Here is a 15,603-nt window from a genome sequence, read left to right as displayed (position 1 = left end):
CTCTTAATTAGAGCGGATTTCCTTTTGATTAAAGCTTAAATCAGATTGAATCAAGAGTCCTTTTTCTTCGTCAATGTTTCCAAGAGTCTGGACTCTAGATCCAATGTGTTTTTTTCCCAGTGAATTATTAAATAGGAGTTATGACTTAATTACCTAATCTGCTAAAATACATGGGTTTAAATGGGAAATGCTGCCTGATGACGTCACAAGGCACCTGATTTTCTAATTTTTCTACATATTCCCGTAAAAGAATTTTCTTTTGAAAAATATTTGCGAGCGCAGCTCAACAAGAACTCTCGGATCCAGAAATTGAAAAATGTTGTGAAACTTCGACATATACACTATGTTTTCACACACTACATGTTAAGAAGATTTCATGTTTGTGGTCATATCTGCTATAAACCCTTTTTTCAGACTTTAATTCTTATGATAAAAGGTCGCAGGTGACGTCCTCGGAATGGAAGTTGAAGACTCGCGCTTGGTTCCTCCGCAAAAGTGGGCCGGACTTCGAAGTCCGTCCCTCGGACGGCCGAAAAAATTGGCAAATTTAAAATGGCTCATCTTTGACCGGTCGGAGCCGTCCAATTACGCAAGCGGCGAGCGCGGGTCATTACGAAACGTCAAAACGGGACGGAATTTTAGCGCCAGACGAGGGGACGACCCGTCGACGACCTTGGTCTGGCTTTGACAGTGACACTTCAATTGAACAGACGGACCTCCGCCGCACGTCGACAATGAAGTATGGGATCCGGACCCCCCCCCCCCCCCCCCCTCTGGCAGCCGCACCGCACCGCAAACGGCAATGCGCTGGTCGCAGAATCGTGTTTTAATTGTAGAATCGTGACGTTAAATCGCAACGCTCCACGACCCCTCCCCCCCTTCTGGTAGCTGCACCGCACCGCAAACGGCAATGCGCTGGTCCTAGAATCGTGTTTTAATTGTAGAATCGCGACGTTGAATCGCAACGCTCCACGACCCCTCCCCCCCTTCTGGTAGCCGCACCGCACCGCAAACGGCAATGCGCTGGTCGCAGAATCGTGTTTTAATTGTAGAATCGCAGCGTTAAATCGCGAAGTCCCACGTTCATTTTGCCATCCTAAGGAAATACGCCGCATGAGCCCTCAGGCGTTGCCAGATTTCCTTCGTTAAAATACGAATTTCCTGGTAAACTTATGCGAATATTGTTCTTCTAATTTTTCGGATAATTTTTCTCGCAGTCTCGGCTAAAGTTCCTAAAAATGTCAAAGAAAAAAATGTGTACCTCTTTCCTAGATAATAAACATTTTATCGGAGGAAATTTGGCAACTCTTGAATGTGCATGCGATGTTTTTCCGTAGCACGGCAGCATTGTGGAGTACTTTGGATCAACCCCGAGACGTGATTTTTAAAAAAATTTCTTACTATCGATGATTGCACAGGTCTCCTAAATTTTTTGTTGCCAAAGTTACTGGGAATTTAATAGGTAATTCCTAAGTATTTAGTGGCGCTAAAATTGGAAGCAACTTGGTGTTTCTTTAACAACCGCCAATTTTTTGAAAGCCAAGATTTCCTCCCAAAAATGCGGTTCCCGGGGAAAGTTCAAGTTTGGAAAAAAAAAAAAAAAAAAAAAAAAAAAAATGGTACCTTCAACAACAAAGTTAAAGTTCATTTTCGGATTTAACGGCTAAAAATGAATAGGTTAGCATGTATACGTGACATGTTAACCCCGCTGTTTCTAGTGACATGCTTTTCCCAGTCCAGTGACATGATCCACCAATTTACTAGCATATGAAGCTCATTCTATTTTTTTGCTTCGAAAAGATGGGAAAGATGCGAAAGAGAGCTTTTAACAGGAAACACCTCGTTTTAAGGAACAGGAGAGGAAACTTGTTACACTTGAGATACCAATTATTGGCTGCTGAATCCCAAAATGACCTTATTTTTCTCAAATGCGCAATGATGATGAATAGGCCTTGAGGACTTGAGATGAAAAGGAGAAGCCCTCAGCGCGGCGGTCGGCATGTAACACATATTAGCACTTGCAAGACTGCATGAATACTTCACGCATTGCGTCAAAAACAGCGCGGTCAGCGTGAAACGCATAGCGCCTACTAGACTTCATGAATACTTCACGCATTGCGTCGAAAACAGTGCGTTCAGCAGCGGTCGGCGTGAAACGCATAGCGCCTACAAGACTGTAGGAATACTTCACGCATTGCGTCAAAAACACTGTAGTCAGCGCGGCGCGGCGGCGGAGGTTAAACTTATTAAACACTATTTACGTTTGTCTTGCATAATTTTTACGTTCATTTCTTACAAATGGAAGGCCTTGGTTCACACAGAGGTGGGTTTACGGAACTCAACTTTCGCGCAAAGTTCCGAGAACTTTTGCTGATAGTGTTGACAGGGTTTTCGCAAAAAATGTGTCCAACACGAGTGATCGCGTCTTATGCACCCCTCCCCACACTCCGATACTTCGCTTGATGGTTTTTGTTGATGTTTCAAAATGAATGAGAAGGGAGCGTGAAAATACAGGTGGCCCTGGCCCATGGGCGGCAAGTAGGTAAATCCGGCCCTGAATTTGGACCGCGTTAAACAGAAAGGAACCAAGCCACATCAGCTATTGCCAAATTTCCCTGGGCAATTTAATTTTTTACGAGGGCACGTTTGTGCGGATTCCTTTGAAAATTCCATGGAATTTGCTTTGCACGATGTAGAAAATTCACTGAAATTTGCAAAAAAATCCGCACAACCGTTTTCATATAAAGAATTAAATTCTTCGATTGAATTTGGCAATAGCTGATGTGACTTGGTTCCTTTCTGCTTAACGCAGTCCATTTGATCGTGTATCGAGACTTTCAGAGAAATTATCGAAATAAAATTTGGTTAAAGACTCACTTGATTGGTGCGGGCTTCTCTTTTTCCGGTCGTGCTGATGCTGGTGGATGCCGCGGGCGTCGTGCATCTCCTCGAAGGACCCATCTGCGCCGCGATGCTCGAACAGGGTGTGCAAGCCGTCGAATTTGATTTTGCCCAAACCTAGATTCGCCAGCAGGTGCTCGAATCCCTGCAACACACGGAAAATATCAAGATTAGTGCATAGTTCATCAGTCGGCACATTGATTAGCACATACATTTCGTCACCTTCCGGCCAAAGTATCACAAGCGCCGTGCAACGTTTCAAAATTTCCGCCGCCATTTTATTTTTTTTCACAGAGGAGTTGTTGGTTGAATCTGTGTGAAAATTTCACTGGATATTATCGACAGCACGAAGAAAATTCGGTGAAATTTTCGGACAGCTTCGTTGAAAAATTACTCTGTAAAAAAATAAAATGGCGGCGGAAATTTTTGAATATCGCATGGCGCGTGTGACACTTTCGCCGGAAGGTGAGAATTTCTGTTGAATGACGCTATTTGCTCACGTGTCAGACGTCACGATCTGTCCGATTTCTTCTTTTCCCACTTCTAATGTATTACACAACATAACTGGGCCCGTTAAGAACTTTTCCTTGCGCGGAAAAAGAGGTATTTTCTGTGAAGGAAAGTGGCTTGAAAATCACGATGAGCGTGCCAGAGGAGTCTGATAAGTGGTACGCACTACTAACATCCCAATCTGCAGAAGAAATTGACGCATTTTATAGTTTCCCGTGAGGAGATAATTATTTTGACCCACAACTCTACTCTACGCGAGAGAAAAAAGATCATCTGGCTAAAAGTGTTACGGTTACAGTTACACGAGTTTATTAAATGCTACTCAGGGAGCAACTGCTCTTTTAGAATATATTCAGCTCTCTCTCTTTACAATTCTGCCTTTAATCCTGATGATAAGTAATAACAGAGCTCCTGCACGGTTCGCCTTCAAATCAAGAGATAGGCAAACATGGGCACGCCGGGGCCTCAATAGTGGTATTGACGTACTGGATCAATATAACGCACTGGAAAAAGAAAAAAAAAACACATTGGATGTAGAGTCCAGACTCTTAAAAACATCGACAAGAAAAAGTACTCTTGATTCAATCAGAATCTAGTTTAAATCAAGAACCAAGCCTCTTAATTTAAGCGGATTTCGTTTTGATTCAAGCAAAAATCCGATTGAATCAAGAGTATTTTTTCTTGTCAGTGTTTTTAAGAGTCTGGACTCTAGATCCAATGTGTTTTTTTTTTTTTTTTTTCTAGTGCAACAAAGCTTCTCCGGTCTTCAGCAGAATAACTAGCAAAATAAGAGACTCAAAAGACACGCGGCAGATTTTTAACACACATGTGCAGTTTTAGCAACTTTGCCCATTAATTCAACCCTTTAAGCTGGGTCACTCTACAAAAAGAGTCTGAAAAATGTCGAGGATGCTCTCCTTTGATCATGTTGTACAGTGGCGATACGTGAATGATCGATTGACGATATTTCCCCATTTGAAGCTGGAGTAAAGAATTTATTATTAAGGTGTTCGTGCTGTTTATCGATTCTTTTCTATAGGTTGAAATGGCAGATTAATCGATATATCTCAAAGCACGCCACGCCATTGGTATTGTACCGGCGCGGCGCGGCGTTGAGAAACTCAACCAGCCTCAACTTTGAGCTATTTCATTTAAGACCTATAGACAAAACCAGCAGTAAGCGTGCGCATCCGGAAATTTTTCTTCAGTGAGATTTATTAGATCAGAAATTCCACGCTTTTGCAGTAATTTCATTTCCGCATTCTAAAATTTTTTCCTCATTCGAGATATCGTAGAAAATTTCCCAGCACGTCAATGAAATAGAGGTATGATGTTCCTGAAACTAGTTACATGGTTGTTTTCAAGAACAAGGTGAGAGGAAAGCTCATCAAACATCCACTTAAAAGTAATTTATTTGAATGAAACTTTTTCCACTTTAGCTCACTTAAGCTCTAAGACTGTTGAGCGGTATGTTGCAAGGCAACCGGCAAGTACCGAACTTTAACAATGTAGACAATGTCTATATTTATTTCACTCGAGCCTTTAGATTTGCAAGAGGTTACTGACTGTGGTGAGATGTCTAGATTGTGTGTTCATCTGATTTATTTATTTTTCGCGAATATCAAATTAAAAGATTTCAACTGTTGAAGCAATTTGAAAATGGCGCATTATTATTCTTTGAAATGGCTAATGACTCTATGAGTGTGGAAAATTTGTGGCCAGCCAGGTGTAATGGCTACAACAGCCGAAAAATTTGTACTCTAAAACCGAGCGCCTTCACAATTTTATAGAAACCTAGTTTGCGCGATAGACCTTGTATGTAGATTGCTTTCATCGATGTGATTATTGGGCTAGGCAATTCTTTACTAGAGGAACATTATACATGACGGTAGAATTTAACACATGTAACACTTAATCCGGAGGTTCAAGATGAGTTTGTCGAAGATGCCAGTCAATTTTTAATGAGAACTTTTAGGATTGGATAAAAAATTTAAGAGACGATTTTATTCCTTAAAGCATGATGCTGAAAACTGCCCGACACGCTCGCGCCTTCAATTCTAGAGATATGCAAAACGCTTAACGTACAGTGAAATAACTGTCGATATTTTCTGCATGCTTTCGCCATATGTACTTCGATGTGCGTTATTTTTTTAATATAATTTGACCTAGATAAAAACTATACAATATTGTTTTTGAAACACTCAAATAATGATACTTCTTTCTCCATTCATCGCGCCAACAACCTCTCATTTTCCCTCGTTGTAGGGGAATGTCAGTCAATTTAAAATGATTCCATTTTCAGTCATCGCATGTGAATCAAACACGAGGCAAAACGCTGACTTCTGAGCCAACACTTCACACAAATTACGCAGTTTGCTGTGGAAACTAGAGACCGGGGTTCGAATTCCGACAGCATCAAGTGCTTATTTATCACCTTGGCGTATCAAACACTTATATTGACACAGATTGAAACTTTGTCTCCATCATCAGTCTATTGTTACTTTGTTACAGAATTTTTTGTGTCGGCGATTTTGAAAATAGTTTCCACGTGCAGCAGATGAAATCCGATGACGAATGCTCAAGGTTAATTAGGATGGAGATGGAGAGGTGCATGCAGCTCCCAAGTATCTAATTGTTAGGCGTATGAGAAAAGTAATGGAAGACGAGCCAATGCCTTCTGTCGAATGGAAATGACGTGGATTGGATACGATAAAAAAGATTTCCAGAAATATGAATCGAGATAAGGAGAATTTGTTTTCCCTCGTTGTTTGAACTTCTGAACCTTGAAGTTTCTTACATAAGATTTTGGAACCAAATGACATTAATTTTTTGTTTATTTGACTGGTTTTGGAGGTCCTTTATTAAAGAGACCCGGGCTTTTAAAGTTTTCGACCTCAAAAAAGGAGAAAAAATGGCTAAAGAAATACCTTTGCGCCATTGCAAAAATAGGTATATTTTGAAGAAGATGCAGGATTTCCTGAAAAGCGGGCATTTTGAAGTTTGAAAGTTGTAAACGCCTGAGAAATGATTGATGTAAAAGACATGGATCGCGCTCCAAAAAGACACAATATTGACTGACTATTGACATTCCGAAATTACTGTGTCAAAAATTTCCAAAAAAAGTGAAAAGTGGAAAAAATCGCGTAGAAAATGTTTACCAGGAAAATTACCCTTTTCTGCTGACTCTTGATTCTGATCTAATTTTTTTTTAAAGCTTTTTTTTGGCTGAGCTAAGTTTTTGGGTCCGATCCTGCTTAAATGGTTCTCCTAAGTATGCGACTTTAATTATGCAAAAAATGAGAGGGGAAAAATCCGAAAATTTTACTTTTTTTTTTATCATCAAATCGCATATGTTTTTTATTTACATTTATTCTTCCAAGAACCGACTGCTAGGTATCGATATTTCCTGATGCTTCAATTTCAAACAAAATCCAAGTATAAAAATTACTAATTCGTAAACCAGCGGTGAATGTTTTTTCCCCCTTCTTTTCTTCCTCCTTTTTCCCTAATTTTACGATCTATTAATACGATGCAATGAGGAGAGGCGCCTATGAAATTCATGATTTGACAGTGATGTAGTGTTTGATGACAAAGTAGACTTATAAAATGAAGAGGTTCATCCGAATCCGATAAAGAGTTTGACAGTGAGTGGACGACAAACACCTGTCCCAACTTTAAGTTGGCAACATTAACAATAAGTTTGGAAAGGAAGACACGTGTAAAAGCTCACGACTGAAGAGTTTTGCGCTAGGCACTTTCAATTTCGGAGACGAATTTTAAGAGGGAACGGCGGGGTCACACTTGAATCACGGCTCCTACTCGTATTTGATCTAGGCTTGCGCAATATCACTTTGTTTCAATCGAAAGATCAATCTCGGTCGATTGACTATAAATCGTTAGGCAAGACGGGCCAAGATAGAGTGTGTCGCTTTTAAAAAGTAATCCGAGTCTTACCATTTCTTTAATACCCATTTTAAGACTCAAAAAACTTTTAGATCAAGCATGTACATTTATAAATGATTATGTATAAATGTGCTATATATTTTGATTGCAGATGCTGTGTTATAGTTAGTTAGTTAGTTAGTTAATATATTTTAAGACATTCAGCGTCACACGCTATTAACGCCTTTACAGAGAATTTTGAAAATGGAGGTATATACGAAAATTTATAACAAGGTGGAGAAATGGTGCTGGGTCCACACCATTTCGTGGGGAAATCAAAGCCAAGAAGGTTGTTACATTCAGGTTTCGGGCCACTTCTTAGTGTTTTTTTTTCTTCATTTGCACGAAAATGTATAGTTAGTTAGTTATATGACATATATTTGACAATCATATATGTATATATTATACTTCTCAGTTTACTGGGAATTGCAGTCGGAAATTAAAAAGTTGGTAACAATGCGTACGACCACAGACTGGAGACGCACCCTTCATGCATATTTTTTCTTGACATTTTCAGATATTTTAGATTAAATTGCGTACAAATTTGTCTAAAAATGTTGGAAAATAATATTCACAATTTTCCCAGTAAATTTGGTTTTTATCGGAGGAGACTTAGCAACGTCTGAAGGCACATACGGCGTTCTTCCTCAGCACGGCAGAGATGCTCCGTAGGATGAATGGGAGACGGGAGGGGAAGTCGAGCGGTTAAAAATGAATGAGTGGTGGAGACCTTTACTCGCGGGTGAACTGGACGATTCGGACATAAAATAGGAGCACATTTTGGCGGATGCAACCAATTTACAGCTTTTTGTTAACGACTCCGGCGGAAATCACAACCTTGTCATAAAACTAATTGCGACATAGCCAAGTCCACACAATAGTATAGTTCCCTGCACGCCATGCAGAATGATTGCACATCCTCTTGCGATCTGGGATTGCATATCCCAATTTTAGATCGAGCCAGCACCATTACGGTAAAATTCAGCCTTCGAAATTTTCAAAACGAAAGTACGTTCAAAACGAAAGTTTCAAAGTACGAAATGGTCCCTTGCTTCACGGTTTCACATCTATACTCCAAAAATACGATGAACATATCAGTAGATACTTGTATACACGCATACAGGCATCTAGCGCTCGCGTAAATTGCTATGCTCGGCTAAGAGTGACCGAAATACCTTCATTTTTTTGTGTATGCAACACGCACATCCACTGATCTCGGATAGTTCGATTTTCAACCCTGCAGACAGTGCGAATCTAAAATCATATTCACCTAGAACGACGTAGAGTCCGTAATAAAGGAGCAAAGAAACGGAGGCCCACGACGGAGGAATAACAGTCGAGTGATAGAGCTAAGCCCACCCTGTTCGACCGCAAGGAATGTAGCGCCGCGCCGACAGTGGCCACCGTTGGAGATCCGCTGGATCTATTTCACGCCTATGGAGTCCGCTTGTTGCGAAATTTTGCGGACAGAAGAGCGAGATGCCTCGCAAAAAACCTCTCCCAGCGATACGACTAAAAAGGCCCGATAAAAACGTTGCAACCGTTTTATTACGCAAGCTGCGTACACAATAGGAGTCGGAAGTCAAATGTGGGCGCTCGTCCACGCAATAGAGACTAATAATATTACAGAGCGAATCACGCCTCTTAGAAGCTGATCCAGATTTTCCCGGAAAGATCGTCTCGTCTTCGATGGTCGCGGAGCGCCGTAATGAGATCTCCCTGACGAGAATGAATGAGCCGCGAATTGCCCTGCAGGAAGTGCCCCTCGTCTAAAGGGTGCGGTGGCGTTTGCGGATTCTCCTATTTTGATGGTGGCGATTGCGGAAAGGCGGAAAAGGGCCGGTGGAGTTTGCGGACCAGAGAATTTCGGGCGGTGGCGATTGCGGACGGAGGGGTAGGCACTTAATTATGCTGTCCCCCACCCTTGCGCTGTACATTAAAGTAAAAAATTACCGGAGAGGCTCTGGATTCCTTTCCGTGGATGAAAAAAAATATCAGTATTGAACATTAGTATAATATTAGTATAAAAACATATGAGCAGTGAACATGCAGTAAATTTTTAAAATATGCATATCAGAAATCAAGAACTTATGAATATTTTTCTTCCAATTTTTCATAGAATTTTAATCGCACTTTAATACACATTACCTGAACATTTCATAGAAAAATATTCATGACTTTTCTCAAAAATAAACATTGTATCGAAGGAAATTTGGCAACTCTCAAATGTTCATACGGCGTTTTTTCTTAGCACGGCAGTTTGTACCTATGTGCCTATGTGTTTTCATTTTTCGTATGTAATTTTTTTACTTTCAGTAATTTTGGACTAGAATTTACAACATGTTTTGAATCCTAAAAATGGACTGAAACTGACGATTTTATAGTTTCTTGATTTCTGATATGCCTTTTTTAATTTACCGTATGTTCACTGCTCATATGTTTTTATACTAATATAATACTAATGTTTAATATATTTTTTTTTCATCCACGGAAAGGAATCCAGAGCCTAGCGGTGTGCTTTATTCGGAAATTGGGTACTTCGGGGTAGGTTCGACACCAGGAAAATACATCTTTTCAACGACTTGAGCGCGCACCGTGGTATACGCGCAATGTATGAAGTATCCTGCAGCCTTGTATGGCGCTATGCTATGTCGTCAGCGCGCACCGTGCTGTACGCGCAATGCATGAAGTATCCTGCAGACTTGTAAGGGGCTATACTACGCTTCACGCGCACCGTGCCGTACGCGCAATGCATGAAGTATCCTGCGGTCTTGTAAGGCGCTACCATGCGCCATGCGCGCCGGCCGCACTGTGTTTGATGTGATTATTCAAACTTGCGGCGTCAGCAGTTTTGAACTTATGATTTCGAAGTTTTTGTTGAGTTTGTTATTGTCATTTCAAATGACAAAATATTACATAAAACCCAGCAATTTGCATCTTTTCAACTATATTTTTATCAAATAATTTTAAAGCCTCTCCGGTAAATTTTTTCTTTAATACACAGCGCAGGGGTGGGGGGCAGCATAATTAAGTGCCTACCCCTCCGTCCGCAATCGCCACCGCCGAAATTCTCTGGTCCGCAAACTCCACCGGCCCTCTTCCGCCTTTCCGCAATCGCCACCATCAAAATATGAGAATCCGCAAACGCCACCACACCGTCAAAAGGGGAACTAGATGCCCCCCCACCCCCCCTCAGATTGAACCCTTGCATGTGTCAGAAATTCGCGAGTGAAGTACTAGTTCCTCAGTAAAATTTCGTGGGAAACACGATGATGCCGCTGGTTTTCTCTGAAATCAATTCGCAAGCTCAGGGGCAATCCTAGGATACCCCGAGAGTTCACCTCAATATTAAGACAAACTCTCCGTGCAAAGATAGGGAGCAAACACATTAACAGGGTTGCCGCTTTTTTGGGAGCTCCAAAGATGGAACCACGACAACCCTGCTAATGTATATTCGATCCCTATCTTCGCATGGAGAGTTTGACTGAGTATAGAGTTGGACTCTCCGGGTAGCGTGGGATATTCCCTCCATTACGGCCTCGACTTTGAGAGCTTTTTTTTAAAAGAAAAAACCAGTGGCACCATAGTGTTTTTCGCGAAATTTTACGCAGGACCAAGCACTTGAAATCCTTCTCACAAGCAAGAGCTTCATTCCACTTGGCTTCCTTGGAGTTTCTTCAGAATATTTCAGGGATCTTGCAATGTCGGTTGGAATTTTGTCATCTTCGAAATTTCATTTCAATCCATTTCGCGGTATGTGCAGCTCAAAATTACTCCCTAGACGTCTGGATTTTCAAAAATTTTCCAAAGAGATCCTCTCCTTGCACTCCTTTCAGATCCAGCTCAGTGGCGTGGCGTGCTTCGCGATCTATCGATATTTCCCCATTTGAAGCTGTGGTAAATAATCGATTATTAAGGTGTTCGCTGCAAACACCCTGTTCATCGATACTTTTCCATAACTTTAAATGGCCGGTCAATCGATATATCGCAAAGCACGCCACGCCACTGATCCAGCAGCGACTCCAAGACCCCGTGGTAACCTTTCTCGACTCCCCTCGATGAGGTATCGCTCCCGCCAAAAATTCTAATTACTCATGCCCCTCGTGTCCTGCTGAAGATGGGGCGAAAAGTAAATAACATGATCTCGAAAATTTTGACAAAAACTCTTTTGGACAAAATGTCATAACTTAAGAGGCATTGTGCGGCTTTGGTGGGTAACGAAACGACCATTTGACGACGGAACTCAGATGAATGACTGTGTTTGGAAAACAATCGAAATTCCGAGGTGTGCGGCATGGCTAAATTGTTTTAGTGTTTAGATTGTGAGATGAATTTTTTCGTCCGGTCTCATTTAGCCTCGATGAATCCATGAAAGTCAAAAATGAGGGCAAGGATTCAGTACGCCTAAAACGAAAAGGGGAACGTTCAGTCGTGTGTGCCATAATTGAAGGATTTCGTTTAAATTTCATACGTTTTTGGAAAAATCAAGAGCTTTAATACTTCAAAAAGAGAGAAAGATAGAGCTAATTTCTGGGTGATATGCTCACAAAATAGTGTGGTGGAGCTCAAGTTTTGGACGGCATTTATTTGATTTCCCGCCCATTAAAATTTACTGGACTATAAAATTTAAAATAAAATCAAGGATTTAATATAATCTATTTCATGTTTGTTAAATCTCAATTTGGTCGATTATACATACTGTCTCATGAAGTTATAAAATAAAATAATATGCCAGTGAACTCAATCCTGGCACCTCAGCTTCGATTGAGAGACTGTATTTTGCGCGCTGTGAGAGCGTGGGCATGACACGTGCCAAGTGCGAGGCTAGATTTTGTGTGTGGGGGAGGATCCCATTATGGCTATTGTGCGTTTGATTCATCCTGAAATTTATGGGAGCTAATTACAATCGCAAAACCACGAAATCTCTTTTGTCAAGCGGGCTGATTTAAAATAACTAAAAATGGTTACACGATTGAGTTGAACCACTAAAACCTCCACAGGTTGGTGTTGTTCTACTCGCTGAAGCGAGAGGCCGGTTCTTTTCACGATCTCACGTAGGCTTGATAACTTTAGGATACCCGTTTACTCTGTGGCTTATTTTATACGTACAATTTTTAGGATTGAAGGGAAAGCATTCTAAGAACGAAAATGGGAATACGATTGATGTAAAACACAAAAACCGTAAATTTTGATTGGAGATACGTAGAAGCAATTTTAATACTTAAGAATTGTTAGCGGTTGAAAGTTTTATACATAGTACCGTTTTAAAGTATACCTAGTGGACTTTAAAATATTATCGAGCGGTCTTTTGCAGAAATAGTTAAAACTTATCAAGTCTTAAGCTATACAACTTTTTTAAGTCAAAAACGTCAACTTATGAGGATTCCATGATCTTAAACCTCGAGAATTTCTTATTTCATACATCGTAGAATACAGGGAGATAAAGGTAAAGTATCTTCAGAATTGAAGGGGCTATGTAATTTTGTGTCGACATCTCTTTTTTAACATTTTTAATTTTTTTTCTTTGCATACAAGAAAGCTGTTATTTACCAATTATTTATTTTCGTTGGATTATGTATGGTTTTTGGAAGTTAACGCATTTAACTTTCAGTTTCGTTTTTTCGGCGTAAAGTATGATATTTTTACTCTACGCATATGCCCGAATACGCATCATAACGACGGTGAAACTACCAAACCACGTATCTCGTTTGCGGTGTTTAAAAATCTCCGCTCACATTTTATTTTTTTGAAGTAGACCAAATCAATATCATTCCTTGAAATTTTCACAGAATTTTCTCCGCACGAAGAGGAAAAATCACGGAAATTTTCAAGACTGGACGTTAAGTAGCTTTTCATTTAAAAAATAAAGTATGACAGGAAGTCTGCGACGTCGCAAACCGAGATACGTGGTTTGGTAGTTTCACCGTCGATAAGTGACCTATGTGCTTCCTAAGTTGCCATTTTTTTCATTCAAATAGATGTAACCGAAATGTTAGATGTGTACTACCTATACTACTTTCATGTCATTGCTTTATTTATTTATTTACTTTTTGCGTAGGTATAAATTGTTATTTTTTGCTGAATTTTGGAGAAAATATTGCTTTAAGAACGTGGAATGTAAATTAATTTTATTGAAAAAAGAAAATACCATCATTAATTTGGGCGAACAGAGAAAATATACATCAATATTTGGGTCAACATCTCCCTGATTATATAAAGGATGAATATATTAGTATTTCTGTATCAAAAAACTTAGCTTTTGTCTTCAGAGATACGATGATTCTAGTCCCAGTCAATTTGTTTTATTGAAAAAACAAAAAAACAAAAAATAAATAATAAAAAAAAAAAACAACTGAAATGTTAGACATACTATTTTCATGTCTTTCTATTTGTATCAATAGGTACTTTTTGCTTAACTTACGAACGTTGAATGCAAATTAACTTTATTGAAAAAAGAAAATAACGTCATTAATTTGGGGGAACATGTGGCTGATTATATGAAGAAGGTATATTCCAGTATTTTTGTTTAACATATTAACTCACGAGAAAATGTTCGTACATTTATCATCTACTATTAATTATTTTTTGATGATTAGTCTAAAACATTCAATACAACCATTAAAAAGTAGTTTCCATCGTCGGGTATCGAACTCCCGATCGCCGGGTGCCCGCACCGAATCAAAAATACGAGGCGGTTTAGTCAACTAGGCTATGACGGATCCACGTGAGCGAGAGTAAAAATAGCATACAAAAGACTCAAGCAATGGGCGGGACTTATCACAAGAGACCTTGCTGCTTTGGGATGATATGAAGCGCATTGCTGTATTGCTGTAGGAGCCATGGTTCGCACTGTTTTAATGCGTCTCGAGGTCCATCCCAGCACGCATTCCGATCGCGGCAGTTGAGCTAAGGCAATATTTGCGTATCCATGAATTAAATCAATCAATCGAGCTCTGATTTTGACTTAAAATCTATAGTGAGCCCACCGTGTGAATTTGATAAAAATCATGTTTCGCCCCTAGCCCCCCCCCCCTCTCCCCAAATTTTGACCTACCCCATAATCATTTGACGTGCATAAGGGGACATAGATATGGTCCTCCATGCAGAGTTTAAATGAAATTGAACGACACAATTTTTAGGTATGGCTCTACGCAAAAATTGGGTTCCGGTCGGACGGACACACATTTCTCTTTCTTTCCTTCTTTTTTTTTTTTTCAATGATAATACTTTCTCTCCCCGCAAGGGAGGCGAGATAGTTAAAAAAAAGGTCATTAGAAAAAGAATTTTCCCATTTAATGTAATTTCAAAGATACACGGCGCATCTTGAATAAGATTTGAAGTTGTCTTGCTCATTTACACGTAATTAAAGGGGATGGAGATACTTTCATGGCACAAGAAAATCAGAATTTTAAGCAGTGTACGAGGAGAGAGTCGAGATACGTTCATTTTCGATGACTGACAAAGCTTCCAGATACATGCGACTCGGCTACTCTTCAACTCTAGTTATGAACAGTTCCATTGTAACGCCCGAAACGAGCGACGCTGCACAGCGTTTTAGAGAGACACGCATGTGGTATCAACTCATTTTGAAGGCGATTTCCATGATTCCATGCTCTCATGCGACGCAGCCAGACGCAGAGGCGGCGCGGCGGCTGTACAAAATCCCGAGAAATGGTTTTTCTCCAACTAACTTGAAAAAGAAGAATTAGAGGAGTCAAGCACTAGATTTCATTCAAATTCCTGACTTTTTCAGTTTCTCCTGAGCAAAGTGACAGAGGGTCTTCTTGCTTTTTCTAAGAAAGATCTATCGTAAACCGTAACCCAAAGATGGGATTTTTCCCGTTAATTTTGAAATTGGTCTAAAAGCTCTTAATTTCCTGTATCAAAGTTAGAATTTTCCAAAATCTTGGTTGCGACGCTCATGGAAACTCAAAACATAAAGGACAGACAATGGAGAGGAGAAAATTGCAGTCTTCTCGACTAGACCTCGAGAAATTTTAGGGTGATACTTCTTTAACTTGACCTCCATTAACTTTCCAACCCTCTAAATAACCTGTTGATCGCTTATCAAGTGACAGTGAAATGAAGCCCGACACTCCACAAACATCTTAGAAACATCCAGTTATCAATGAATTACGCGAGGATTGAAGCACCTATGGACTCGCTCACAATCAACAAATAAATGCAAACAAGGAAACACAAAAGTTCCAACCATCTGATAAAGGACATGAATGACTTAGAAAATAGCGC

At 40.0% G+C, this 15,603-nt stretch overlaps 1 protein-coding gene across 2 annotated transcripts in view; it reads right to left on the bottom strand.

Moving 5' to 3' along the window:
- Positions 1–15,603, bottom strand: part of LOC109033577 (zinc transporter ZIP5) — a 63,468-nt gene that overhangs the window by 30,166 nt on the left and 17,699 nt on the right. For both annotated transcript variants that reach the window (XM_072299893.1, XM_019046254.2), the window contains one exon: positions 2,878–3,046. In XM_072299893.1, coding sequence (XP_072155994.1) covers positions 2,878–3,046 — 169 coding nt within the window. The remainder of the gene's footprint in view (positions 1–2,877; positions 3,047–15,603) is intronic.

This window comes from Bemisia tabaci, chromosome 4 (assembly GCF_918797505.1).
Source record: "Bemisia tabaci chromosome 4, PGI_BMITA_v3".
Taxonomy (NCBI): Eukaryota; Metazoa; Arthropoda; class Insecta; order Hemiptera; family Aleyrodidae; genus Bemisia; species Bemisia tabaci.
This window is presented reverse-complemented; position numbering and strand designations above follow the sequence as displayed.